The sequence below is a fragment of the Lissotriton vulgaris genome, chromosome 11 (genome assembly GCF_964263255.1).
Source record: "Lissotriton vulgaris chromosome 11, aLisVul1.2, whole genome shotgun sequence".
In the NCBI taxonomy this organism is placed as follows: Eukaryota; Metazoa; Chordata; class Amphibia; order Caudata; family Salamandridae; genus Lissotriton; species Lissotriton vulgaris.
The window spans coordinates 509,938,845-509,966,664 of record NC_141699.1 but is presented as its reverse complement, the minus strand read 5'-3'; the positions used below and the strand labels follow the sequence as shown (position 1 = coordinate 509,966,664).

Here is a 27,820-nt window from a genome sequence, read left to right as displayed (position 1 = left end):
CACCCTCAGCCCCTCACCCTCACTCACTCACCCTCAACCCCTCACCCTCACTCACCCACCCTCAACCCCTCACCCTCACTCACTCACCCTCAACCCCTCACCCTCACTCACTCACCCTCACTCACCCTCAACCCCTCCCCCTCGACCCCTCCCCCTCAACCCCTCACCCTCACCCTCACTCACCCTCACCCTCAACCCCTCACCCTCAAACCCTCACTCACCCTCAACCCCTCACCCTCAACCCCTCACTCACCCTCACTCTCACTCATCCTCACTCACCCTCAACCCCTCACTCACCCTCACCCTCACTCACCCTCAACCCCTCACCCTCACTCACCCTCACCCTCAACCCCTCACCCTCACTCACCCTCAACGCCTCACCCTCAATCACCCTCAACCCCTCACCCTCACCCACCTTCACTCACCCTCACCCTCACTCACCCTCACTCACACTCACCCTCACCCTCACCCACCCTTAACCCCTCATCCTCACTCACCCTCAACCCCTCATCCTCACTCACCCTCAACCCCTCATCCTCACTCACCCTCAACCCCTCACCCTCACTCACCCTCAACCCCTCACCCTCACTCACCCCCACTCACCCTCAACCCCTCACCCTCAACCCCTCACCCTCACTCACCCTCACCCTCACTCACCCTCAACCCCTCACCCACCCTCAACCCCTCACCCTCAATCCCTCACCCTCACTCACCCACACTCACCCACACTCACCCTCACTCACCCACCCTCACTCACCCTCACCCTCACTCACCTTCACCCTCACTCACCCTCAACCCCTCACCCTCACTCACCCCCACTCACCCTCAACCCCTCACCCTCAACCCCTCACCCTCCCTCACCCTCATTCACCCTCAACCCCTCACCCTCACTCACCCTCAACCCCTCACCCTCAATCCCTCACCCTCACCCACACTCACCCACACTCACCCACCCTCACTCACACTCACCCTCACTCACACTCACACTCACACTCACCCACCCTCACTCACCCTCACCCTCACTCACCCTCACCCTCACTCACCCTCACCCTCACTCACCCTCAACCCCTCACCCTCACTCACCCTCAACCCCTCACCCACCCTCAACCCCTCACCCTCACTCACCCTCAACTCCTCACCCTCAACCCCTCACTCACCCTCACTCACCCTCACCCTCAGCCTCACCCTCACTCACCCTCAACCCCTCACCCTCACTCACCCTCACTCACCCTCAACCTCATGCTAAAGATTTACAAAAAAAACCATAAACAATTCTAAAAGCACTAACTCTAATGCTGCGAGACCTATTGCATTTCTAATGCTTGTTTCCTTTGGCGGTAGGATTTAACACAGTCAGATCATGCTACTTTAGGAGATTTGGCTTTGTGTGACATTCTATTGGTATCTGCTATATAAGCACCCACTTACTCCCCTCCTTGCATAAATAGTAGGGGAGAGGGGTTTGTGGTCTGTGATGAAAATCCACTTTCTGCTGAGCACTCACCCACCTTCTAGTGCAAAATATATTTTGATGAACCCTTCCATAAGAAAATGCTGAATTTTAGTAAATCGGGAGCTTAATTGGGTATGCCAGGATGAGTGCTGGGAAATCCCAGGCTCACCCCATTCCCCACCCAATTGTACTGCTCAAGCTACGCCCCTGACTAGAAGCCAAACTAAAGCACTACAAACATCGAATTTCATCGAATGTGAAGTAATACCAATTAGAACATTGGAATGTTGGGAGCTCCATTGCAGACAATGGAGTGCTCCCTGCTTCTACAGCAACATTCCAATGTTCTACAAAGGCTTCTCGAAGCTCGAGGGGATTTATCGAACTTCGAGAACCCTTTGTTTAATTTGTTAGAACATTCTGCCCTCTAGTGGCAGAATGTTTTAATAGCCTTATAGCCCTTCGTAGTAGGGCTATACCGGCAATTAAAGTCCTGCTGTCTCGTTAAAGTCCCTCGCCTTCGGCTCAGGCCCTTAACGATTCAGCGGGCCTTTAATAGCCGGTATAGTCCGCTACGGCGGGCTAAAGGCTATATTAGAACCCTAGAAATGCTCTCTTGCTGCCTTAATACTGTACATGCGCATTTTCCTTGACGTCTCTTTTTTTGAGGGATGCTCCGGTTAGGCAGATCTAAAGAGGGCTAACGATCAACGCTGCAATGAGTGAATGAATGAATGAGAGTTACACCTATACTTACATCATCCACCATTAGTGTTGCAATTGCTCTTCCAATTTCGTTGTAGGATTTACCTTTTCCAGGGGGACCCAGCAAAATGAAAAGAAACCTAATGAAATGGAAATACACTTTTTAATCTTTGCAAAAAAAAAACACAATTACTGTAACTTAATAATGGATCAGTGAAAGCAATGATAGATTCTCAGTAAACGAAACGTGACATTAAATTCATACCAGTTATCCCAAGAGAAGGGCATGCTGATTAAAGTGATAACTACTGCACAAATGATTGTAACTAGTTCGTATTTAAATCCAAAATAAATGGTTTTGTATTAACTTTTATCTATCCAGTACCCCACCTCGTGTAACCTCTCGAATAAGAACGTAGAAATCTCTGTAGCGCATGATACTTTGAAGCATTTTGGACATAACTGCTCTGGGAGTCATCACCTCAAAGGTTGAAAGTATTCAAGAAATGGTAAATAGCGGATGATGAAAGAGCATATGCTACAGAGGGGCAGATTTACAAGCCCCTTGCGCCAACTTTACGCTGCCGTTACTTCACTTCTTTGATGCAGCGGCATCGTAAACAATGCACCACAATGCGACATATTCACAACGTGACACATCTAGGGAGATGAGTCACGTTGTAAAGCCCAAATAAACAATTATTCTGAAATCAGTGACCATTGTCCTGATGATGAGCTGAAGTCAATCAGGTTAAAATGCTGTCAACTACCCAGCACAGAACTTTGGCTCTGTTGTGGTCACTTTATTTATCCCGAATCAAAAAATACCGATATTGTATATATTTGTATTTTATTATTGACCACATTGTTACTTTTTCCCTTACTCTTTTGCCGTTCACGCTGATATTTTTCACCCATGTGTCAATGTGCCGTTCACTGTCACTAGCACGCCCAGTGCTCACTTGTGTGGTATGGTCACTGTATATCGAATTGTGCTGTAGTGCTGTTATAAGTACTTATAAATAATATTTGTTTTGCTTGACCTTTCCTGCTGTGGTCTCCCTTCTTTTGCTCCCGCCTTTTGTGATGTATACCACATTGTAAAGCCCTGCGCTGCACTATACCTGTGTCCGATATAATGAATGCCGCGTGGGCGTTCCGTCACAAGGAAGCCTCGTAAAAGTGACTCCGTGAAATGTATATTTCACTGGGTGAGTTTTACGACGCCACTGCGTCAACACCTTGCGCCTGCTTGAAGCAGGCATAAGGAGTGACGCAGCGTGGTTGGAATAGGCATTCCTGACCATTACTGGTTGCGTAGCGCTTACAGCACAACTCCAGCAATGAGTTGCCTTCCCAACAGAAGATGCGTCACACATTGGTTTGTCCTTGTGCCATGGTGTGCTACATTGTAAATGTGGAGCATCCATGGTGGCGCAAAGCTATTTTTACGTCACGCAAATGAATGAACGCATCTCTGAAAATATGCAGAGATGCCCCAGTTCTTGTAAATCGGCCCCTCAGATTGAAAAAGCTGTACTTAAATTACTGCAAGCTTAGGTACATTTGACAGGACTCTTGAGCTCATGAAAATGTTCTGGGAACACCACTTAAACAACATCACAGACTTTAGAATTAAGTGTTTGCTAGCACTACGGCTTGGTTACAGGATTAGAGAAGACAGTGTTGAAAACTATGCCTACAAATATAAATAGAATTATTTTCTTTATAGACAGCTGATGTCGTGCTTGTTCGATGACCAAAGCAAGGCCATGTCTGCTGAGACCTCTTATAAGTTTTGCAACCATGTTCTGCACCACCATTCTTTTCAGGCAAACGTTACTGCCATAGTCCAGACAAGACTAAGTCAATTCATTTACTACTGTCACATCATGGTGAGACCGCAAATAAGTTATTAATCTGTGTAATGCCTTTTGCTTGTACAAGTAGGTGCTGGCGATGTTTGTATTCTATGAATTCAGGACAGACAGTCCTCTCTGCCTAATCACAGGATAAAACTGTTCTGATTCTGTAAGAAATTAGGTTACTGGTTGAGGGGTTTGAACCCCTATTCAAGCAATCAATCAATCAATGAATCAATCAATCAATCAATCAGGTTTGTAGAGTGCATGACTACCCAACAAGGGCTTCCCAGCACTAGTGGAAAGGACCAGAATATCAACACAGGCTCAGAAAAGACAGGTTTTAACCCCTCCCCTGCTGATGACGGAACCGCTCCGTCATCAGCCGCGGTGGCGCTGTGCTGATGACGGAGCGGTTTCGTCATGGCCCGCCCAACGCTCCTGCGCAGCGCGAATTCCGTGCCTGCGCTGAGCGTTCTATTGAGAGGGCAGGGCCATGACGGAACCGCTCCGTCATAAGCACAGCGCAACCGACGCGGGTGACGGAGCAGTTCCGTCACCAGCATGTGCCCGCCGCATTTCCGCCCCGCCCCCTTAGCACTGCGGCGGAATAGCCGCCGCAGTGAAGGGGTTAAGTAGCCTCTGCACCAAAACATAGGAGTTGCATTATCACAATTTCACAGGTAAGCTATTCCATAGCTTAAAACCTAAGTAAGCAGAAGAATGGCCACCTTGTCTACCCCTTTTGAATCTTGGAATAGAGGCTAAATCTGAGTTTCTAGAGTGTAGAGCTCGCATGGGGACATACGGATATATAAAAGAGTTTGTATTTGCAGGACCCAATCAATGCCATGCTTTAAAAAATGTAGCGGACAGCCCTGAACTTGAGATATGTGGCAACTGGGAGCCAATGATAGGTACACAGAGGTTTTCAAACTGATTCAGTATGTGTGATGTGACATAACACGTGGTCTGCTGCACTCTGCACAGTCTGCAATCGCCTCAGCTGAGACTACGTGACCCTCAGATATAATACATTGCCATAGTCCAGTCTTGACATCAGGAGGCCTTCACTACGTTTTTTTCATGCTAGAAGGTAAATATCACATGATCAAGCAGCAAGCACAGTCCTTGCTAGGGTGAAGTCATAAAAAAACAGGAGCTTCTGGTGTATGTGGTGAAATGGGTGGGGCCCCACCATTCATGGGAGGAGAGGAGTAGTGGGAACAAACTTGCTGCTCAAAACAGGTTGGCTGCTTCATAGTGGGGTCCAAATCATTGTTTTAGTGGTAGTATAAGTGCATATACACAAGCGTGTGGTCCCCTCACACTCGATATACAAGCTGGGTCTCTGACATCAGGTGCCGGGTGTGGTATAGTTTTAAGTTCTTATAATTTTGTCTACCCTCAGACCATATTACGGTGGCCTTCAGGGCGTATTAACGTACCAACCGGAGAGCATAGAGAGCTGGTGGCAGGCCAGCAGACACAAAGTAGAAGGGGATGGCAATGGTTACAGCCTCCCATCATTGTGTATTTGAAATGGGTTGGATCTGCGAGACACTAGAAAGGAGTCACTGCCACTCTGCTATTCGGAATTTGCTGTGGTACACGTGTGGTGGTATAGATTATTCCTTGGATTGGTGCGTGCTCCTACGCTACTGGTGAGTGTTCTGTGTCTTGTCATGTGTGTGGTCTTTTTTTCCAACTATTAGTGTAGGGTTCCTTAGCATTTTCAACAAGGTGTCTGTCCATGATCGTATGATGGTGCCCTACATTATTCTGGTGTCAGACAAGCCCTCCTTCCTCTGGCTGGTGTATAAAGTGTGATGCCATGGGTGACAGTGCTCTGCGATTTGAAGGGGTCGAAAGATCAGTGTCACCCATTGCCTTGCACTTGTATTTGACACTGATATGCATGACTGTGCCTGAGTGCGTGTGTGATCAAGAGCGTGTACCTTTTCCTTCTGTGTCTGACGGGTGAAAAGAGAGACTCTAGAGAAGAGACCCTAGTAACAAAAAGTAAGCCAATAGATTTGCATGGAGAGCTGAGCCAATGGTCAGGTCTTGCTCTAAAAGCTCTGCATGATCTGTGGCATGAAAATGCTTTCTTCACTTGTGAAAAAACATGCTGTAGACATAATGTTAAAATATGATAATTTCTCTCTAAATGAAACAAAGTATATTTTGAAACTGGGGGAAGCATTAATGAAGAAAAAGGAAGCTTTGTAAAACAAAAGATTATCCCAGGATCACACACTTTGGTCATAAGAGAAACCTGGATTGGTCCTAGGTTTTCTGCTTTCACTGTGCACTTCTAGCTGTTTCCCTCACTGGCTTTCTAATGTCACAGTGTGAAAGTTAGAAAGAACTTTCACGCCGCACCACTTTCAAAAGCCTCCATATGCCACTGAAGAAAACCCCAAATTAACCTGTGTGCAACCCTCTGGTAGCCTGGCACAGAGCAGTCAGGAAAAAATTAGAGACAATGTGTAAAGTATTTGTGCAACACTTCAAACAGTAATAACATGAAAACACAACACAAGAAGGATCCAATAGAAAATTGGAAAAATAGAGTAAAGTTTAATAAATAGATCCAGACCAAAACTACAAAAATATATATTCGGTAGAACTGGAGATATACAAGTTTAAAGATTTAATTGAAACTATCAGCACAAAGCATAAAGCCCCAACTGTGGTTATCTTATCACACTAGCCCGAAACAGAGCCATAAGTTCAGGGCAACTGCAATGAACGGACAGGCTACAGGGACTAAATTAGGCCAGCTGAACACATTATCTTAATTGTGGTTGCAAAGAGACGCAGAGTCCCGCATCGAGGATGCAATGCTCAGCACAGGCGATGCGAGGTTAAGGTGATGAGATGTTTATTGCAACGTTGGTTCAGAGGAGCTGCGAAGTGCGATGTGACATCCTTGCATGGAGATGCACTGCGCAGTGGCAGTTTTGATGGGTTTTGTTGTGCGAGGCAACATTCTTGAGAGGAGATGCGTCACACAGCGACGGTTCTGATAGACTGTATTGGGCGAGTCAATGTCCTTGCATTCTGGTGGGCTGCATTGGGTGATGCAAAGTACTTGGGTCGGGAAAGTCCATGTTGCAGAAATGATACACTGGTTCTGTGGAAGATGCGCTGTGTTACAGAGGAGAGTCATTGGTTCTGCCGAATCCACAGATTGGCTAGCAGAGCACATTCAGGCCCACTTTCAATTGTCCAGGACTGTGATGACACCACTTGGGAGGGCAGGACTTACAGATAGCAGAGTTCAGGTGCTGGGGTCAAGGTTGTTGGAAGTCTCTTCTGTCCCTAAGGATTCTGATTAGGAAGCCAACCAATTAACCCTAGTAGTCACTCTGAAGTCTTGGATTAAGAAATGCTGGTCCAGTCCTTCTCACTCAGGCAAGAGGCCAGCAGAGCAGCAGGTCAGCACACCAGGGCAGCAGTCCTTCAAGGCAGCAGTCCTGCAGAGTGGCAGTCCTTTCAGCAGCATAGCAGTCCTTTTTCTTGACAGAGTCCACAGCTCCAGAAGCACTGTACTGAAGAGTTGGTGTATGAGGTCCAATATTTATGCCTGGAGCCCACTTTGAAGTGGAGGAAGCTTTTAGAGGTTTCTACCTCTCCCCCTCAAATGAATTAGGCATCCCCTTCCTCCCTGTCCTGGCCTCAGCTTGTCTGGGTCACAAAAGACCAGTGTCAACCCTTTGTAAGAGTGCTCAGGCAGACCCTTTGTGATGTACAAGTGTGGTAGGTGATCGCTCCTCCCCTGATTAATTCAGAGTGGGCCATCCTGCCAACACCTAGCTTCCCTTTGTTTTGGAGCAATACACAAAGACCAACTGCCAGATACACCTAGTCATGCGACCCAGAACAGGCTGCAGATGCCAAATAGGTAGCACAAGAAAATGTAAACTTTGTAAAAGTGGCATTTTCAGAATTGTGACTAAAAATCTGATTTTATCATTAAAGCGGGATTTTAAATACAATTCTTTCAACACCAAACTTGATCTGTCTACCTGCTCCTAATTGGAAGTTACAGCTTATTAAATGTAATACGATATCTCTAATGGTATTCTGTGGGAGCGGTAGACCCTACAGCAGTGAAGCTGTGGACGAACAGTCAAAGTCTCCCTCAGGGGAAGTTTGAATACAGGTTGGTGAGCACCACTCATTACTCAAAGAGGGCACTGCAGTGTCAATAAATCAATGTCCAGTAAAATTTGATTTTTATAATAACAGTAGTATTTTATTTCTAAGTCTATGCATTCAAACAACTGTTCAGACATGGACGAACAATTACACATTTCCCCTTGCGGTCGGGGCACTAGTGTTTCACTGGCAGATCCCTGTCCCACCTGCTCTTCGTAATGTGGTCAGGGTTATTCCCCATTTACTGGTGACTGCATTTACAGAATGTGCACTAGTAGCCTTAGCTCAGGAGTCTACTCTAACTCTCCAGGACCTGATAGGCCCATAGCCAGTCTTATCCACTCCAGCAGCAAGTACACGGGCAGCGTCTCAGTGGATGCCCTGTCTGCAGACACTCGCAAGCATCTGGTCATGTACGGAGATTCTGCTGCACGCAGCAGGGTCGGCAGCAGGCACAGGCTATCCTATGAGCTTACACAGTCACCTCCAGCAGCACTCAGAGATGCTCTGGTACTCCTCCTCCATGGTAAGGTCTGCACTGCCCAACAGGGGAAATGGGATGGAAATCCGTTACTACCGATCAGAGTCCCAGTGATCTTCTTCAGTTCGTGGGGTTAGGTCGAATACAACCCTCGATGCTTTCTTCTGACCTATGGGTCACACGACTTCACAATTCTCAGAGGTCAGCCAGATCCTCACAGCATTATTGATACCAGCAGTCCCTCCTGCAATACGGGGTGGCTGTAACACTACCAACCAGGGCACTGGTCCTCAACGTAAGGTCATCTATATGATGGCAGCCCCACATGGCATAGGGTGTCACCGCTATGTTCCTAACGAGCTTAGGCCCTTGTTATCTGGAAGCATCTTCCACAGCGACCCTTACTGGCATACAAGTCACCACAATCAGGCCATACAGGCATTTACTCTCACTGCATGGCACTCTGCTCATGGCTGTCTTCAAGATGACCCTCTCCTGGAATGTGGGTCTCGTCTATTTGAATCTGCATATGGGCAACAATACGATCGGTGCAGCGCTGTTTCTTCACACCTTGCACCGGGAGTCCACTTGAAAGCGTTCCGCACTAGACCTCGCTCCCTCCAATGCTCAGTTTTTCCTCACAGGGAACACTGGTCTTGGCAAGCAGGCAGGCACTTGTGTTCCTGGCTCCAAAGCAGGTGGTTTCAGTTTCTCTGGATGAAGTCCCCTCACCCAGCAGTGAAACTAACAGGTCTTGGCTCCGGATCCTGGTCACAGGCAGAAGTCTTGCAGAGCTTCCCCTACTCACACAGCCTGCCTTGATGCTTGGCGGATGACACATTTTTTGGGCTCTCAACCTTCCTTTCTTTTAGTCCATTTCCAGATACCAAATGGCATTTAGGGTCTGGGTCTTTGAAGTTTTATGTTGGGGTGCTGCTTCTTTTGAAGTACATACTGCTCCTCTCCCCCTTTCTCTTCAAAGGCTGTTTGTCATAGCAGTAGAGACTCTGAAGCTGATAGTCCCATATCACAGGACATAGGAGTGACCAGAGTTCACACCTGGATGCCAGCACAGTGATATATAGATCTAAAGGTCATCCAGGGCTACCAGCCCTACTCTTTATGATTCCCTTATAATCTCCATCTCTTTCCTGCGATGTGTCCAGGCAACTCCCTTGTGATGTCTCACTGAATCAAAGAGTCCACTTTGATGTGTACAGAGGGAGTGCCTTTCTCCCTTCTCCAGTGTGTCCCACCCAGCTCACAGGAATGCAGAAATATGCAGCTCTTTCTGGGGGAATCCTCTACATCCTCATGTCTTTACCATACAGCCCTGGGCTTCCAAAAATGAAACACAGGGTACTGCATGAAATGTATCATTACAGGCCCACTTGCACTTAGTGTATGTACGCAGCACACACTCTATCCAGACTGTTACCTCCATGTACTGTGCCACCACAGACACACGTACATTCGGCACACATATCCACTCTACATGCACTACTCTTAACTTTAGCCCTTCTGCTTTGCTAGTTGCAAGCACATATGCAGACAGCACATACACTCATCGTGCATGCTGGACAGAATGATACCCTTCAGGTACTGTACTCCCTGTACTCCTCACAGGTACACATACACCGCATTCATGTATTCACCATACACACACTGCACAACATTACATCTCCCATGTACTGTACTCCTCACAGGTGCTCATACATCCAATACATTCACCATGCATGCACTGCATAGCACTGCTATATTTGCGTACTGTACTCTTCACAGGCCCATATAACCAGTTCAGAGTAACAATTCCTGCACTGCGCAACTGTTTACATCTAATGATGTAGGCCAAGGGTGAGTTAAGCACACAGCGGGGGAATTTTAAAAAAGGTGAGTGAGCTCTCAGGCCCCACTCAGTGACACAGGTTAGAACGGACTTGTTCACTCCTACTGATCAATAAAGTGTTATGCTGCCATCACCGTGCTTGTGCTGCTTGAGGTGGTAGCCTTTCACCCCTATAAGAGTAGTGCTTGGGCACCCCTCCCGATCCAACACAACCGCAATCCATGAGACAGGCCTATGTCATGGCGTACGCACATGATCCGTATGTACCTGTGACACCAAGAATCAACATTAGGGATCCAGACAACAGTACACTTAGGTACTCAAGGCAGGGCTACATGACCATTACCATGTAGAGAACCTTTCTGTCCCAACACAATGCAAACGTGAGTTTTGAAAATATGGGGGAGCTAAGAAATTGGGTTATCCCAGACCAATTTAGAAACAATAGAATACATTAAAAAACATAATTACATCCAATCAGTAGAACTTTTTAAAAGTTTTTAGTGAAAAATAGGGACTAAAAGATCAAAGCTCCAACTGCGTGTGGCTGGTTGTGCGAGACCATGTCAAAGTGAAAGGGTAAGGCAGACCATGATGGAGCATGGGTCCAATACTGGAGGTGGGTTGGGTCCGGTCTCGGCTTAACTAGGAGAAGGTAAATATCCATGGGGCAAGGCAGTAGGCTGTATCTGAGGAGGAGGAGCAATCAGCGGGGAGCGTTGGAGGAAGTCTTGTGAAGCTGTTGATGAATGATGGGAAAGAGCTCAGAGCTCTCTTCACCATTAAAAAGGATTTAAAATTACAATTCATTTGAGTCAAACTTGGCATACAATCAATTGTTAGCACTTATTCAATGTAATGAGGTAACTCATTATTTATCGAATGGGAGAAATAAGCCTTACAGTAGTGAAAAACACATGTAGGAGTTTTTCACTACCAGGACATTAAAAACTTAAAAACACATTTTGTACTTGTTAAATACAGACCAGTACTGCAGGTTAAAGCACTGGAGGCAAAAGCACCCAAGCTCACATATGGCTTGTGTAAATGACACCACAACCTACTAAGCCACTCGACGAAGGGGGTCCGATGAGTAATGCACCCCAAGCTAATGTCTGCACTCAGCTATGGTCACCTTGCTTTCCCTGGTTTGTTGACCAAAAAATTGGAGGGCCTATACATAATGGTCTACAGAAAAGTTTTTAAACTCCCATATTCGACTAGGCGTTCACTGATACGACTAGAGTTTAACATCACAGCAATGGACATTAAATGCAAAAAAGATATAGTCAAAGTTCAACATAATGTGACTAGCATGTCTGGGCACAATCAGGGCAGCTCTACAGGTGTTTTTTACTGATAACAACTGTCACTGGGCAAGGTATTTCTTAACGGCCAGATAAACATTGGGATTACCAGCTGATTTTTTAACAGATATACTATTAACAAAGCTTACTCTAAAGAAGCTGCTAAAAAAAGTGTGGCAAGAACATCTTGAGGCAACAAGACCTTGAACGGATCAGACCTGTCTGGGGGGCAGAGGGACTTATTAACTCATATGAAACAACTGCATGCCAGCCCTACCTAAAAGCAGGACTGGGAAGACAGGCTCTACAAAATGCTATGATGGTAAGGCTCTTAACTTTGCCAATACAAGATTATAGAGCTCACTAGAAAAATTGGTCGACAAGTGGGACTGGATGTTGTTTCTGCCAATACCATACACAATCTGCGGAGCATGTCATTTGCTGTTGCCCAGCTTTGCTGTCCCCAAGGCGTTTGTACTTAAGAACCATGTTCATTCAAAATAGCGTAAGAACATTCAAGGAGGCCTTAAGGCATATTTACACCACCACAGTGCCGATGGAGCTCGCATGAATTGGGAAGTTTTATGTGGTTGCTGGAATGACTTTACGATCAGCCAGAGAATTGAGAGTAAAAACATTTATGATTCACAGAATACCAGCACCCGCACTTGTACAGCATCACACTTTTAATACTATTCTTGTCTACACTAACTTTTATTAGTAACAGGACATTTAACTGCCTGAGAGGGGCACAGCTAAACATACAACATCCAAATGTAAGTTATTAGAACATCCACTAGTATACCTACGCACTCCTGCCTCTTAGCCCTCCTTGGTGATGCTGCTTCGCACACCCTCTGCATGAAATATCCTACATGTGTTTTAATTCTAAAATGTACCTTTTCTTGTACAAAGTAACTATACTTATGTACTGGTAATTCCAAAATCATCTGGGGACTATTGAACAATGTATCAATTTGGAGTTATTAATTGGTAAATATACTAGGGATAAGGCAGGTACCCTTTATTTATGTTTTGCTGATTTAAGTAGTCCCTTTGATTTGGTCGACCATAATTTACTTTGGTCATCTCTGATCTCCCTGGGTGCACCCAGGCCAATCATTGGATTTCTCTCTAGTTTTTATGAGAACCTAACTAGCAGAGTTTGGTTTGGCCCCCAGGGGGAATGTTCACACAATTTAAAGTGGGGCGAGGAATTCGGCAAGGATGTGTGCTAGCTCCAATATAATTTTTCCTTTTTATCAATGGGGTTGATAATTACCAGCAGCCAGTCCAGGCGGATGCCCCTCGGGTGGCTGGTCCCCCGTTACCAGTATTATTGTATGCTGATGATGCAGTATTATTAGCATGAACACCAGTTGGCCTCCAGAGACTGAGGAATGCTTGTGCAGATTTTATGACTTTAAAGAAAACAGTAATTAATAAATCCAAAACATTCACCATGGTTTGTGGGCCTAAGCATAAATCTTGTAAATAGTTTTTTATTGATAATACCCCAATTGTTTTAGTGAACTCGTTTGCCATTTGGGTATTTTATTTGCAGGCAATGGCTCATGGTAACAACACGTTTTAAACATTAAATCTTAAATGAGCAGGGCGTTCTAACAGATTTTTAAATTCTCCTCAAAATTGGGGAACCGACCCAATAATGAAATTGTAGTTATTTATAAAGCAAAAGGAACAACTACAGCCCTATATGGGGCAGGTCTCTGAGTTTATGCAAATAAAACGACCCTACAAGTAGAAGAAAACTGCTTTTTAAAATGTTTATTATGCCTACCTTCCTCTGTATCAAATACTATTTTACATCATGAGGTCGGCCTACAGTTTCTCGCGGATCTCCTTTTAGCCAGACTGCTGTTATTGTGGGCCTCATTATGAGCTAAGGAAGAAGCTGGTTTTAGTAGAACAATCATTTTAGACTGTTTAACCTTGAATGATTCCCTAAGTATCCTCTGGCTACCGTATATTAACTCCCCCCTCACCAGCCTGTTCAATTTATCTATCTGGTCGGAAACTACAAAGGTATTATAACTAACTAAGCGGAGGATTAAAGAAACCTTTCGTGAGTATAAATTGGATCACCGATTGATAGACGATGGGAACAAATCAACAGTTGCCCTCTATAAGTCATTGAACTTGGAGGAGGGGGAAATAGCTATTTATCATATGTGACTAATATGCAGAATCATTATGTGCTGGTAAGAATGAGATGTGGCATTGTACACCATCTAGATGCCTTTCCAACTATGAAGTCCCATCCATGTGACTGGACAGAATAGTGGGATACCCTGTGCTACTCCCTCTAGTCCGCTGTATTGATTATCTGGGCCGCACACACTCGGACCATAATCCCCAACTGGTCAAACTTGCCTGGGAGCCTGAATGCCCTCCTGCTCCCACATGGAGACTCCAAACAGCAGCACTAGAGGATTCCCCATTCCGATCCTCTCTGGGCATGGCGATCCTTGAATTTCTTTAGCTCAATGAGGGTACAGCAGGGGACACACTAGTGGAATGGGATGCCTTTAAGGTTACTACGAGGGGACATTGCATGGGCGCGACCTGGAACATTCGAAAGACACTAACCTCTGCCCTGACCACAATAGAAAAGGGGACTCCTGCAGCATGAGGCAGAGGGGGAGTGTGGAGGCAGGAACGGGCAGCAGCTAGAGACACTGTGTACACAGCACGCTGTCACAATTATGCTGCACACGCCCCGCATACATTCCACAGCCAACCGTGTGGGCCGCCTTCTGGCTTTGCTGATCAGCCAAGAACATACCCGGAAACCAAACGCAGCGCGATATCCATGCAGCTTTGGCGCAACACTACACTCGACTGTACCAGAGTCAAGGTCACCAGGAGCCATACACTCTCCTAACCTACTTGGTCCAGGTTCAGCTACCTGAGGCATCACCAGCGCAAAATGAACTCCTGGGCGAGCAGATCTCGCCAGAGGAGACTAGGGCAGCAATCGCATCCCTAGCTACAGGGAAGACCGCGGGCCCGGATGGGCCCCAGCGGAATTCTACAAAGCATACCAAGTGTTGCTGGTGCTGCGGCTCCACGCCCTCTACACGGCGGCTGTGGAGGAGAGCGACTTTCCCCTTCATTAGGCGAGGCCCACCTTATATCCTTGCCCAAACCCGATAGAGACCCAACTGATATGAGCTCATATAGACCCCTCGCCCTGCTCAACTCCGACTATAAGGTCCTAGCAAAGCTCCTAGCCGATAGGCTGGTGCAAGTGGTCCCCACCCTTGTGCACTCGGACCAAAATGGCCTTGTTCCGTCCCGAAACACCTCCCTCAATCTGCAGCGTTTTGTTTGTATAGCAACTTACTCTATCCATGAATGCCAGAGAGCGGACTGCCTCAGTCTGGACCTTGAGAAAGCTTTTGATTCCCTTGAATGGAGGTACATGCTCGCAACCCTCGAGAGATATGGGCTTGACCCTACTTTCCTGCAGCTGACCCGTCTACTTTATGCCAACCCAGAGGTGAGGATGAGGGTGGGCCCATATGTCTCTGGCACGATTCAAGTGCGGCGTGGGACGAGACAAGGCTGCCCCCTGTCCCCCCTCCGTTTTGCACTTGTGATGGAACCACTAGCTGAGACATTGAGAATGCAGCTGCAAAATGGTATATCGCTAGACAATGGCACACACAAAGTGTCACTGTATGCCGACGACCTCTTAATCTACCTAGGAGACGTCCACCAGGTGCCTGGATTTTTGGCTCACATCCTGGAGGAATTTGCGTCCATCTCAGGACTAAAGGTGAACGTAGCCAAATCAAAATTATACGCCTTTTGAGAGGGATGTCATTTATGCTAAATGGCGCACGAGTGCAGTGGTGCGAGGACACATTTTGCTACTTGGGCATTTGGGTATGCCACCAGCCGCTGGACCTCTTCGATGGTAATCTGGCAGGGGCTGAGTGAAATCCCAGATGCAATTCTGGAGCACACTTCCCCTCGCAGTGGTGGGCAGAGTGGCGTTGGTAAAATGGTAGCCCTCCCGAGATTTCTGTACTACTTTGCCAATCTGCTCATTTATGTGCCCACGTCCTTCTTCACCACGCTGGAAAAAACAGCCAGAAACGTCTTCTGCCGTCCTAACAGATATAGAGTGTTGATTAAGAAACTATACTTACCCACTAAACAGGGGCCCTAGCGTTGCGGTTGCAATGGGTTGCCCAATGGATGGCAGACTGCCAGCGAGATGACGCAGCCTACACACTATCCCAGATACTTGCGATGTTCCATCCAGGCGTGCAGACATGACCCCCGGAGCCCCATAGGGGCCATTGCAGAAGCCTCTGCTTAACTGGGGACACAACACCCTACGCTCCTGCGCTCCCACTCGACAGTACCCCTAGAGGACAGGCAACACTCGCGAGTGCCGAACTGCAGCGCCGGCATGAGGCTGGGATACAAACGCTAGGAGACCTATATGGAAATGGCACCCTCATCCCCTATACAACATTGGTGGAAAGAGATGGACTCCCAGCAGGGCAGTTCCTCCTACACAATCTCTGATTGCCACGCTCACGCTCCGGTGGGTAGACATGGCGGTAGAGCCACAAATGCACCTAACACGTTATGTGGCAGGGCAAACACCTGACGAGATGGTTTGCGTCTTCACTGCACCTACATGCAGCGTTTAGTTTGAACTCTCACAGACAAAAGTGGGAGCAGGACCTGGGCCGACAACTTTTGGAGAAGGAATGGGAAAAAGTGTTGGGCAGCCCAGTCCAGAAACCCAGAAACGCTCGATTTAGGCAGATACAATACTATATCATACAACCGCATACCTCATGCCAGCCAATATCAACAGATACTCCCACTGCACAGACGCAGCCTTCCCCAGGTGTGCCACCACAGACGCAGACTTGGTGCGTATGCTGTGGGGCTGCCCCAGCCTCGGTGAGTACTGGAGAGGGGTGGCAGATTTGCTCTAAGCCTGCACCGACAGAGAGATGCCCTTTGACTGGCCTACTTATTTGCTACACTCATTTCATAGGACTCATAACACTAAAATCCCTTCTAGATTTCTTGATCTGAGCATCGTGGTGGCAAAGAGGCTGAATATAAAGTGGTGGAAAGCACCAGGCCCCCGCACACACACACTTGGAGATGCTTTGTACTACCGTGAGCTAGAGCTGAAAGTGTGGTGATACACCGTAAGGGCGTTGTAGGCCTCAGGAAAATACCTATTTCTACGTACTGGGACACGATCCTGGAAGCTTTTCAGCAAGACACAAACCAGCTAAGCAAGCCCACGCAACTGCCTGACTCGACGAAGTAGACCTGCGCAGGCGCCCATCGCCTTCAAACTCCCCACAGGCACCAAATCGGTTTTTCCCTGTATGAACACTGATATCTCAACATGCGAATCCACTGCATGAGCGGAGGCACACCAGACGACATTCGCACATACCAACAGCTACAGATACATGACTTCACTCCAACTCAGCTCCAAGTTCCACTACCTACTCCCCAGTTACAGTTGAACGGTTGGTACACCATAAACGCCACAGCGCAATCAGCTTCAACAGGTTGTTCGCCACACGATTCACAAGCAGAGAGGCTGTTGGACTGTATATGTTGGGCACGGCCGAACATGGCTGAAGGATGTCTCCTGCCTGGACACTATGCTTCCTGGTCCAATACATGTGCGAATATACCCTGTTGTAGTGTACGAAATGCAGCTTATGTTATTGCTGCACGTTGCAGTGAAATGTAATGATATATGGTGATACAAATGTAAATATTCATAAAATCAATAAAAACATATGAATAATCTAAAAAATCAAAACAGGAAGTTCCATCCACCCGATATGGCTCCTTGCCCTTGGGATGACCAAAGCAAACAAAGCACACTGCACTTTCTATTGTTCTGTAAATATTTTCAGAATCTTAGGGGTTTTTATCTTAAACCTATGCTTGTTGTACAGAATATTAGGTCACATAAAGTAACAATTGAATATTTGGTGACTCAAAGTCAACCTTTTGTATGTTATAATGTTGCTCTATTTATTTTTAAAACTAATAATGTGAGGAAAGGTATTATGTAAGAGCGCAGCAAATTAATTTTACAATTGTTTTTGTATGTATTATATCACATGAACTTTAATTGGGTTATTCTATATGCAATAGGCTGTTTCTGATAGCCGAATAAAGTTTTACGATACGAAACAACATTTTCCTCTAATTAATTTGAATGAGCACTTTGTACCTTTAAACCTATATTTACCTGAGTTCCTAGGAATACTGGGTTTGCCCCCTGGTATACTCCTATGACAGCAATGCTTACATCAGAACAAATACATGGTGCATCTATTAGCTCTCTAGTGCTGTGAATAAAACCATGGTTTTGCAAATATCTGGATAGATATCATATCTGCTGTAGGTTTTGTTGCATTTTTTAATGTATAACACATAGGGGTATATGCACAAGCCCCTTTCGTCACCACAACACCACTTTCAGTGACGTTGTGATGGCGATAAGGGCTTCGCCTTATTCACAATGCAGTGTTAAGCTTGAAAGGGGTGTGCAGTGGGTGTTCCATAGCAATATCCATTGACTTTGACGCTGCTCCCTATTCATAAGGGCAGCATAAATAGGAGGCAGCTCCAAAATTAAGAACAGGAAAATCCTGGTCTTAAACAGGCGAAACAATGTGAAATGCTTTATTTCTCCTCGTTTTTGCTTTTTCCATGCGTGCTGCCTTGTGCAGCACACATGGATGAAGCAAACTGCCATAGTTTATGTATGTACAGGAAGTTGTCCCTTCCTGTACATAAACAACCCTTTTTTTAAAATGCCATTCTGTCACTTTCATGTGTGCTGCAAAAAGCAGCACACATGAAAGTGAGAGAATTGCATTTAGGAGGGTTTATGTGCAGGAAGGGACACCTTCCTACACATAAACAAACCTCCCCTGCTCACAGACACCCTTGCACTCAGGTGCAAGGGTGCCTGCGTTGGCGCTAAGTTGTTAAACTTAGGGACCTCGCAGGGGGAAACGCAAGGATGCACCATATCCTTGTGAATATGGTGCAGCCTTGCGTTTCCGAAGTGGCGGAGAGAGGCATTAAGCCAAGAAGGCTAACACCTCTCTCCGCCACTCCGCATAGAGTGCATTAAAAAGTATTATTATGTGTAAAAAACACAACTAAAAACGTGCATGTCATGGAAGGACTCAACAAACAAACTCCTTCACACTAAATGTAGCATAATGTTCTGGAAGTTACCTTGCAACCAGGATGTGTGCAATTAATTTTAGTGGCATCACATGATGAGCTGTTTTGATTAAACATTTTCTATGTTACAAATGTTGATATATTTTTGGAACAGCAAAACGAGTACAAAATAGCATCATATACTTAGGGGTTGATTCCGATCCGGTAAAAAAAACGTCCGTACGATTCGTATCCGGAGCCCTCTCTGTACGACTCGTACACACGCCGTACGACCCGACGAGTACGATCCGGACCGGGGTATCAGGACGCGATCCCTATGGTCCACGTCGGGTAAGGGCGATTTGTACGGAAAAGCGCACAATCACATACACACCGTATGGTGCGTACCCCCCATGATCGCATGGGTCCGCACCGTACACCCAGCGTACATGGGGTACGGTGCGTACCCGTTAAACATGAGCGATGGGACCCCCTCAAGAAATTACTTTATGGCCCAGGAACCGAGGGGAGGAGAAAACATAAAGCTAGAAGGATGTTCCTGCAATGGCCGTATCATTCAGTAATGTGTATACATCTCTAATTAATCAACAAAAATAGTGACAGAACATAAAAAATGCAAGTGAGGTTCATTCAAAAAAATATATATTTTTATTTTCTTATTCTATTTTGTTTTTCATCTTTGTATGTGGTATGAATGTAGAATGACTGTCAGCACGTGAGTGAGTTGCTGTGTATGATTGCTTTTCAGGGGAACGTCTACTAATTTGTTATGGATTTTAGATTTGTTTTTGTGTCCTTTATGAATTTTTGTCAAACATTTTCATGTATTACCTATGAACTTTACAAAAGATGATTCGCTGATTAAGAATTAAATTTATTTATATTCACATAAAAACAAAATAGAATAAGAAAATAAAAATATATTTTTTTTTGAATGAACCTCACTTGCATTTTTTATGTTCTGTCACTATTTTTGTTGATTAATTAGAGATGTATACACATTACTGAATGATACGGCCATTGCAGGAACATCCTTCTAGCTTTATGTACGGTGCGTACCCCTCATGATTGCATGGGTATGCACCGTACCCCATGTACGCTGGGTGTATGGTGCGTACCCTGCGATCATGAGGGGTACGCACCATACCCGGGGGGCCGTTCCGTACCTGTTTCGTCGCGAACTCTGCTTTTACGGCTGTTTTCAGCTCCCATAGAAAAAGGGTCGTACTGTGCGTACCCGACACGAATCGTACTTGCTGGGTCGTATAAACCAGCCGCGAGCCGTACAGATGCTGCGTACAGTGGGTTCCGATGGAGACTCTGCACGATTCGTACGTAGTCCAGCTCCTGGTACGAATCGTATGGGAAAAACGCTCCGAACGGCTATTCGGAGCGGTTTTTACCGGATCGGAATCGACCCCTACGTAACACTCAAACTTATTTTCCAATTAGTGCTAAACCATGAAAATATCACATAGAAAAATGCACATTTACCTACTCAAAATATCATAATTTTCACACGTAAATACATTTTGTAATGTTATTTTTCTACTCAGTCAGTTACATATTGTTGGGGAAAATATATATTGTAAATTAACATTTCAAGTAAAAATAATAAAACATTTCAGAATATTTTCAAAATGTTACTGTCCAATCCCTTCACTTTAATCAGTGGTTGGATCACATAAATGTTACAGGTTACAGCCGTTACATATTGTAAGGGTGTGCAATGTACTCCATGTAGAAAAGCTAGTGATTGACGAAGAACACATTTTCTTCCTGCTCTTTGACATCTTCTTGGAGGCATTAACAAACACACATTGGTCGAAGAAAGCTGGGACCTGAGAAAAATGAACTAGAGAAATACATCCAGGGAACACTGCACGGATCTGTAGATATGTCTCCCTGTGCGCTAGCTGAGAACATGCAGACTAACAGTTATTTTCCTCTCTATTTGTTTACTTCATACAATTTACGTTTATTGATTGATTTTATAGTTACATATGTTGATATTTCTTGTGTAAAAGGCACATATAAATTAACTTAAACTCTGCTGTTTTGATGCGGTAATAACCCGTTATTAGAATGTCTCTATGTAGACAAAATACGACATAATGTTTTACTTCTGCAAAATAGTGCTTATCACTGCCAAAAACAGAACTGGGACAAAATAGCTGAACTTTAGAACACGTTATGCAGTGCTAAATAGCATTTTAGTGCAAATTACTCCGCCCAACCTCGCCAACCACCCTCACGGCAGATTATGAAATCTACGACACTTTTATTCCAAACATGTATTGATAAGTACTCTGAATACCTTGTGGGAACAGGCACCTCGGTCACTCCTCCCAGCATGATCGATTGGCTCAGCCTCACGAACGCCACAAATGGTCTATCCAAGAAATCCACTTCTCCCACCAGCACATTGGAGGCCTCAGCATCTCTTGGAATCTTCTTTATGAATTTATTTTTCATCTGAAAAGAAATACACATCTTTAGGAACTAGTATGTTTGTGTGATTGTGCCACTCACTGTCTTGTCCTGCTTGAAGCGGCCTTACACTGCCATCACAGTATGCGATTGGTGTGAAAATTGTTTTCGTGTCATGTTATATACCATTGCCAAGGTGTGACAAACACAGGATATTGGTAATGGCATAGGTCAGCCATGTTTCTGCTGACAGTACCTGGGGATAGTGTTACAGACAGCTGATGGCTTCCATTAATTCACTTTTAAAATTACAAGTAAACCTAAATGGTATTAGTAATATAAGTGGATAAAAAGGTAAGTGAGAGTAAATATATGACATGCTGTCCCCTGATCCTACTCAGGCAAGCTATGGCCAAAGGGAGTTCAAAATGTTGTTGGAAATAAGTTCTATAACAAGGAGTCTGTAAATGTTGGGTTTCCGATTCAAAGTTTAGCTTAAATATTGCGGGACGATTCACAAGAGTATAGGAATATGTGAAGTAGTACTACAGGAGTATCCTTTTAGATATTCTTACATGCTTTTGGGAATCGGTTCTGAGGCGTCTAGTGTCCTATTAGTAAAAATGCAGAGGACACAGTTCTTTCTATTTAAACAAACAGTCTATCAATTTTTACAGAATATCCCACTTTAGATGTTCTGGTGCTAATCCCTAAAGGCATGCAAGTGTACGCAAAAGAGTACTACAGGGGTACTACTTAGCTCACTGCTAAATCACTTTCTGCATAGGTTCCATCTGAAACGAATTCAATTTAAAATTCCTACCATTTTCACAGGCAAGCAATCATATACATGTAAATATATTTATAGCGTTCTTTGGTAACAGAGAATTGTGGGAAACACAGTAAGATCAAGGTTTGACCACTGTATTTATATGTTACAAATATAAACCATTTGTAAGTAAGTCATTCATAGATGCATGTCTTGTGGCTCCAATTATACTCTTTGACACCGGGGGCAGAGTCAGCACAAGGCTATAACGTAGCCTCCACGCGGCTCTGCGCTTTCAAGTAGCGGTCCCCCGTTGAAAGTGGAGTACTCTTACACAGCAGATTGTGAAGAGCATATTTTCCATAAAAACATTATGAGAAATGGATTACCGCACAAGTAGTGTGAGTAGAACTTTATGTGTCAACTATATGTCTATTTTCTGTTTGTAAGTCCTGACGAAAGCTCCATAGACCGTCTGGCCCAAGGAGCTGAAACATGTCGACAACTTCTTTCTTGCAATACTACATGGCCCAGTAACTTGGCCTTTACATAGTATACCAACCATTTTAACCAATGGAAACTTGCACTGAAATAAAACTATAAGGTATTTTTCCCATTTTTTAAAGAACTCTTTACCCCCCTTATTTTTCTCCCTTCTCTTTGGGAAATCCTTTTTGTCTCTGGACACTGCACTCGAGACTGGAGGTGCCTCTGGATGAGGCAAGCAGTTCACACAAATAGGAATAACCCTATGATAACTGCCGGGATTTCAATGTGGGGCGGATGAAACATATATACCGCAACTCCATCTAACATTGATTTCTTTGAGGGTTTCCTTATTTACACTGAACCAAAGGTCAAGCAGTGTTACAAGTGTCCATTTTTGTTGATTAAAGTATCCAATTATACTCTGACAACCTGTGGTGTAATGGAATTTCAAAATATTATTGGAATTAGGTTCCAAAAAGCGATGCATAAAAGGGTTATAAGATTGTCAAAAGAATACAAGTGTATTCATGTTTGCGGACATAATTCATCACAGGGGCATAAAAGTATGCTAGTTTGAATAAAATTGACCCATAAGGAAGCAAGATGGCTTCTAATGCTGCCCAAGGGGAACCTGGTTAATAGAGATCCCACCCAAGAGTTATTAACCAGGGTTAGATAAAGGTCTGTCTCTGCTGTAGTTTGAATGATGGCATATTCTTGTACTATTGTTTTTTCTGCTCTTCGCATCCCTTGTCATAGTCATATGTGCTCTATAAGTCTCCTTAACACAATATTTTTCTCCCTCAGTGATCTAATGAGGGAGCATGTACATTTCAGGTCTGCTCAATATGTCAGCAATCCGCTAGATATGCCAAAACTAATGGATCTTGTAGGCCAAACCACAAGCTAGATAATCCTCTATTTTATCTTTGCTAAGGGTGGTATACTGATTGCACCAGACTGACAGCTATAGCAGTATTAGGGCTAATTTAATATAGCCGTCCACATTACTAAGGCATTACTAAGGCTTAATTCCTCATTTAGCGAATAGTGGGGACTGCAAGGAGGTTGCTCTAAGAAGCACCTATAGAATTGATTTTCTTTTGTGTGAAGATTTTGTATTTCACAATAACCTCAGATAGCAGACCTCTGTGAATTAAGTGTGGTGAACATTTGCGCTTTTAAATTTCCAAAAGGGTCATAACTAGTTTATTTCCAACTCTCTGGGTGCAGTTAAAGAAAACTCCAACAAATTGGTTAAACCTTAGACTCCTATTGGAAAGGCAAGTTGACCATTTGTGAGTCAAATGTTATCCCAAGGTAAGAAAAGTAATTTATCTTTCAGATGATCTTTCTATTGATGGAAATAGATCTGATCTTACATGACCGGGGGCCCCATCTCAAATGCTGGATTTTAGATACATTCATCTCAATATCGAGATTATCTAAAAATTTAACACAATTATCATTTTTGCCTTTGAGACTATTGGGTATCCAGAACATTAGAACCGCATCTTCAGCATATGGCCATGCTGCAACGGGGTTTGAGTGTGCCTTAGGCATATGCCTACCTTTTGAAATCGAAAGGCATTAAGGTGTTTTATATATATATATATATATATATATATATATATATATATATATATATATATATATATATATATATATATATGTTTCAGGGTCTTTATAGTTAGTTGGAGATTTCACTCATACAAAACCAGATATATTTGGCCGTTATAGTTAGTTGAGCTAACTATAACTCGCGCCCCCGCAATGCACGGCTGATGACATCACATATTACATCATGAATGACATGGTCAGTGATATCACTGATGATATCCCTGCTGACATCTCAAATAACATCACTGATGACATCATCCAGTGACTGTGTGTTTCTGTAAAGTTTAAATATGTTTTAATTTATATACATACATGCCAAGGTGTATTGAAGAATGAGTGGGTGTATACATGTCTGAATAGATTATTTAGTAGGTGAGTGAGTGACTGTATAAGTGATTGATTAAACATGTCTTACTGAATGCATGGGTTAGTGACTAAACTGTGTGAATGTCTCTATAAGTCTGTCAGTTGGTGTGTAAGCGGATGCATGGGTTGGTGAGTTGCTACATGAGTGTCTATATAAGTTATTGATTGGTTGTCTGAGCATCTGTATGGGTGCCTGAGTGTGTGTATGGGTGAGTGGGAGCGTGTGCCTCTGGGAAGGGATGTATGGGTGGGTGAGTGAGTATGTGTATGGGTGTGTTGGTGAGTAAATAGATGTCTCAGTGGTAAATGTGTGAGTAACTACATATGTGTAAGGCAGTATATGTGAGTGTTGGAGTATATAAATGACTATATGTGAGAGTGAGTGATTGTGGGAGTGGCAGTATGGATGAGTGTGTGTTTGTATCAGTGATTGTACAAGAGAGTAAGTATGTGTTAGTATCTGTATGAATAAGTGAGGTGGTGTGTGTATAACTGTATAGGTGAGTAAATGGGAGTGTGATTTATTCTTTGCATGACTGACTAGGTGTGTGAGTAACTCCATGGATTAGTGGCATGTGTGAGTGTCTGTATATGTGTATGATTGCATATGATAGTGCTGTATTGATGACTGACTGCATGTATGAGTGACTGTTTGGGTGAATGAGTGGATGTGTTTTTAGACCTAGGAATCAGTGAGTGGGTATGTAGTAACTGAAATTGGTGTGTCTATGGTTTCCAAAATGGTAGTCTATTTTAAAGTGGGTGTATCAAAGGTTATATTAGAGTGTGAGAAGGTGCATCAGATTATCACGTGGATGATGTCATCAGTGCTGTCATTTGAAATGTCATCAGTGATGCCATCAGTGATGTCACTGACCATGTCATGAATGATGTAATATGTGAAGTCATCAGCAGTGCATTGCAGGGGCGCGAGTTATAGTTAGCTCAACTAACTATAACGACTGAATTTCTCTGGTTTTGTACGAGTGAAATGTCCAACTAACTATAACGTCCCTGAAACCTGTTTTTTTCAGTGAGTTTCTAAGGTTTTTTAAATGATAATTTCGAACTATAACGTCCCTGAATCCTATGGTTCTTTCAGAACATTTCTAAGGTTTTTTAAATGCTAATTTCTAACTATAACGTCCCTGAACCCTATGTTATTTCAGTGAATTTTAAAGGTTTTTTTACATGCTAATTTCTAACTATAATGTCCCTGAAACCTATGGTTCTTTCAGTGCATTTTAAAGGTATTTTAAATGCTAATTTCTAACTATGCCTACAGAGGTAGGACATGTGCAGAAAGAGGAAGAGAAATGCAGAAAGAGTCAACAGGAGTCCAAAAAGACAAAGGAAAGTGCAGGAAGACACAAGAGATATGCATAAAGAACCAACAGAGGTGCAGAAAGAGGCCTTGTTGCAAAGTCATTCTGTGCCCCCAACATTTTGCTAACTGGTACTGGTGGTAACTGACTAACCAGGCCTAGAGCCAGTGCCATGCTGAAAGACACTCAGAATACAGTGAAAACACCTACATACAATAGGGTACACTATGGGTCGGGGTACCCCTGTGATTGGCATAACCTCCCCTGTAGGGCCCAAGTACATAATAGGGCAGGGGGATTAAAAGTACCTCTAACTCAAAGGTCCAGAAAGAGGCAAGAGAAGTGCAGAAAGAAGCTACAGAGGTACCACAAGAGGCACATGGGGTGCAGAAAGAAGCATGTGAAGTGCAGAAAGAGGCAAGAGAGGTGCAGAAAGAGGCAAGAGATGTAAATAGACAGGAGTGGTGCAGAAAGAAGGAAGAGAAGTGGAGAAAGCGGCAAGAGAACTTCTAAAAGAAGCAACAGAGCTGTAGAAAGAAGCAAGAGAAGTGATGCTGGAGGCAAGTGAGCAGCAGTAAGGATCTAGAGCAGCGCAGAAAGAACCAACAGAGTGCAAAAAGAGGCAAGAGGGGTGCAGAAAAAGGTAGGAGAGGTGCACAAAGAGGCAGGAGAGGTACAGAAAGAGGTAGGAGGGATGAAGAAAGAAGGAAGAAAAGTACAAAAAGAAGCAACAGAGGTGCTGAAAGAGGCGCACACAGTGTAGAAAGAGCAGGAGAAGTGCAGAAAAAAGCAACAGAGGTACAGAAAGAGGCAAGAGAGGTGCAGAAACAGGCATGAAAGGTGCAAAAATATGGAACAGGGTTACAGAAAAAGGCAAGAGGGGTGCAGAAAGAGGCAAAGAGATGCAGAAAGAGAAAAGAGGGGTGCAGAAAGAGGAAAGAGCAGTGCAGAAAGAAGCAACAGAGGTGCAAAAAGAGGCACAAGAACAGCAGAATAAACCAACAGAGGTGCAGAAAGAGGCAAGAGAAGTGCAGAAAGAGAAAATAGGGGTGCAGAAAAAAGCAACAGAGGTGCTAAAAGTGGCAAGTCAGCTGCAGAAAGAAGCAAGGGGTGCAGAAATAAGCATCCGAGGTGCAGAAAGAGGCATGAAGGGTACAGAAAGGGGAGAGAAAAGTGCAGAAAAAAGCAAAAGAGGTGCTCAAAGAGGGAAGAGGGGTGCAGAAAGAGGTAAGAGCAGTGCAGAAAGAACCAAGAGATGTGCAGAGAAAAGGAAAGAGAAGTACATAAAGAAGCAACAGAGGTACAAAAAGGGACAAGCGTGGTGCCAGAAAGAGGGAAGAGAGGTGTAGAAAGTGGCAAAAGAGTTACACAAAGAGGGAAGACTGATGTAGAAACAGGCAAGAGGGGTGCAGAAACAGGCAAGAGAAGTGCAGAAAGAGGCTAGAGAATTGCAGAAAGAAGCAACAGAGGTGTAGAAAGAAGCAAGAAAAGTGCAGAAAGAGGCAAGTGAGATGCAGTAAAAAGGCAAGAAAGGTACAGAAAGAGGGAAGACAAATGCACAAAGAGGCAACAGGGGTGCAGAAAGAAGCAGGACATGTGCAGAAAAAACCATGGAAAGCGCATAATGAAGCAACAGGGGTGCAGAAAGAAGCAACAGAGGTACAGAAGGGGGCAAGAGAACTGTAGAACGAGGCAAGAGAGTTGTAGAAATAGGCAAAAGAGGTACAGAAAGAGGGAATAGAGGTGCAGACAGAGACAAGAGATGCCCAG

The 27,820-nt window shown here is 44.4% G+C and overlaps 1 protein-coding gene across 4 annotated transcripts in view; it reads right to left on the bottom strand.

The window, feature by feature from the left end:
* The window catches only part of SLC4A5 (solute carrier family 4 member 5), a 611,906-nt gene that overhangs the window by 381,843 nt on the left and 202,243 nt on the right, over positions 1-27,820 (bottom strand). For all 4 annotated transcript variants that reach the window (XM_086943571.1, XM_086943570.1, XM_086943572.1 and 1 more), the window contains exons 7-8: positions 21,369-21,526; positions 2,211-2,298 (exon numbers count right to left, since the gene is read on the bottom strand). In XM_086943571.1, coding sequence (XP_086799697.1) covers positions 2,211-2,298; positions 21,369-21,526 — 246 coding nt within the window. The remainder of the gene's footprint in view (positions 1-2,210; positions 2,299-21,368; positions 21,527-27,820) is intronic.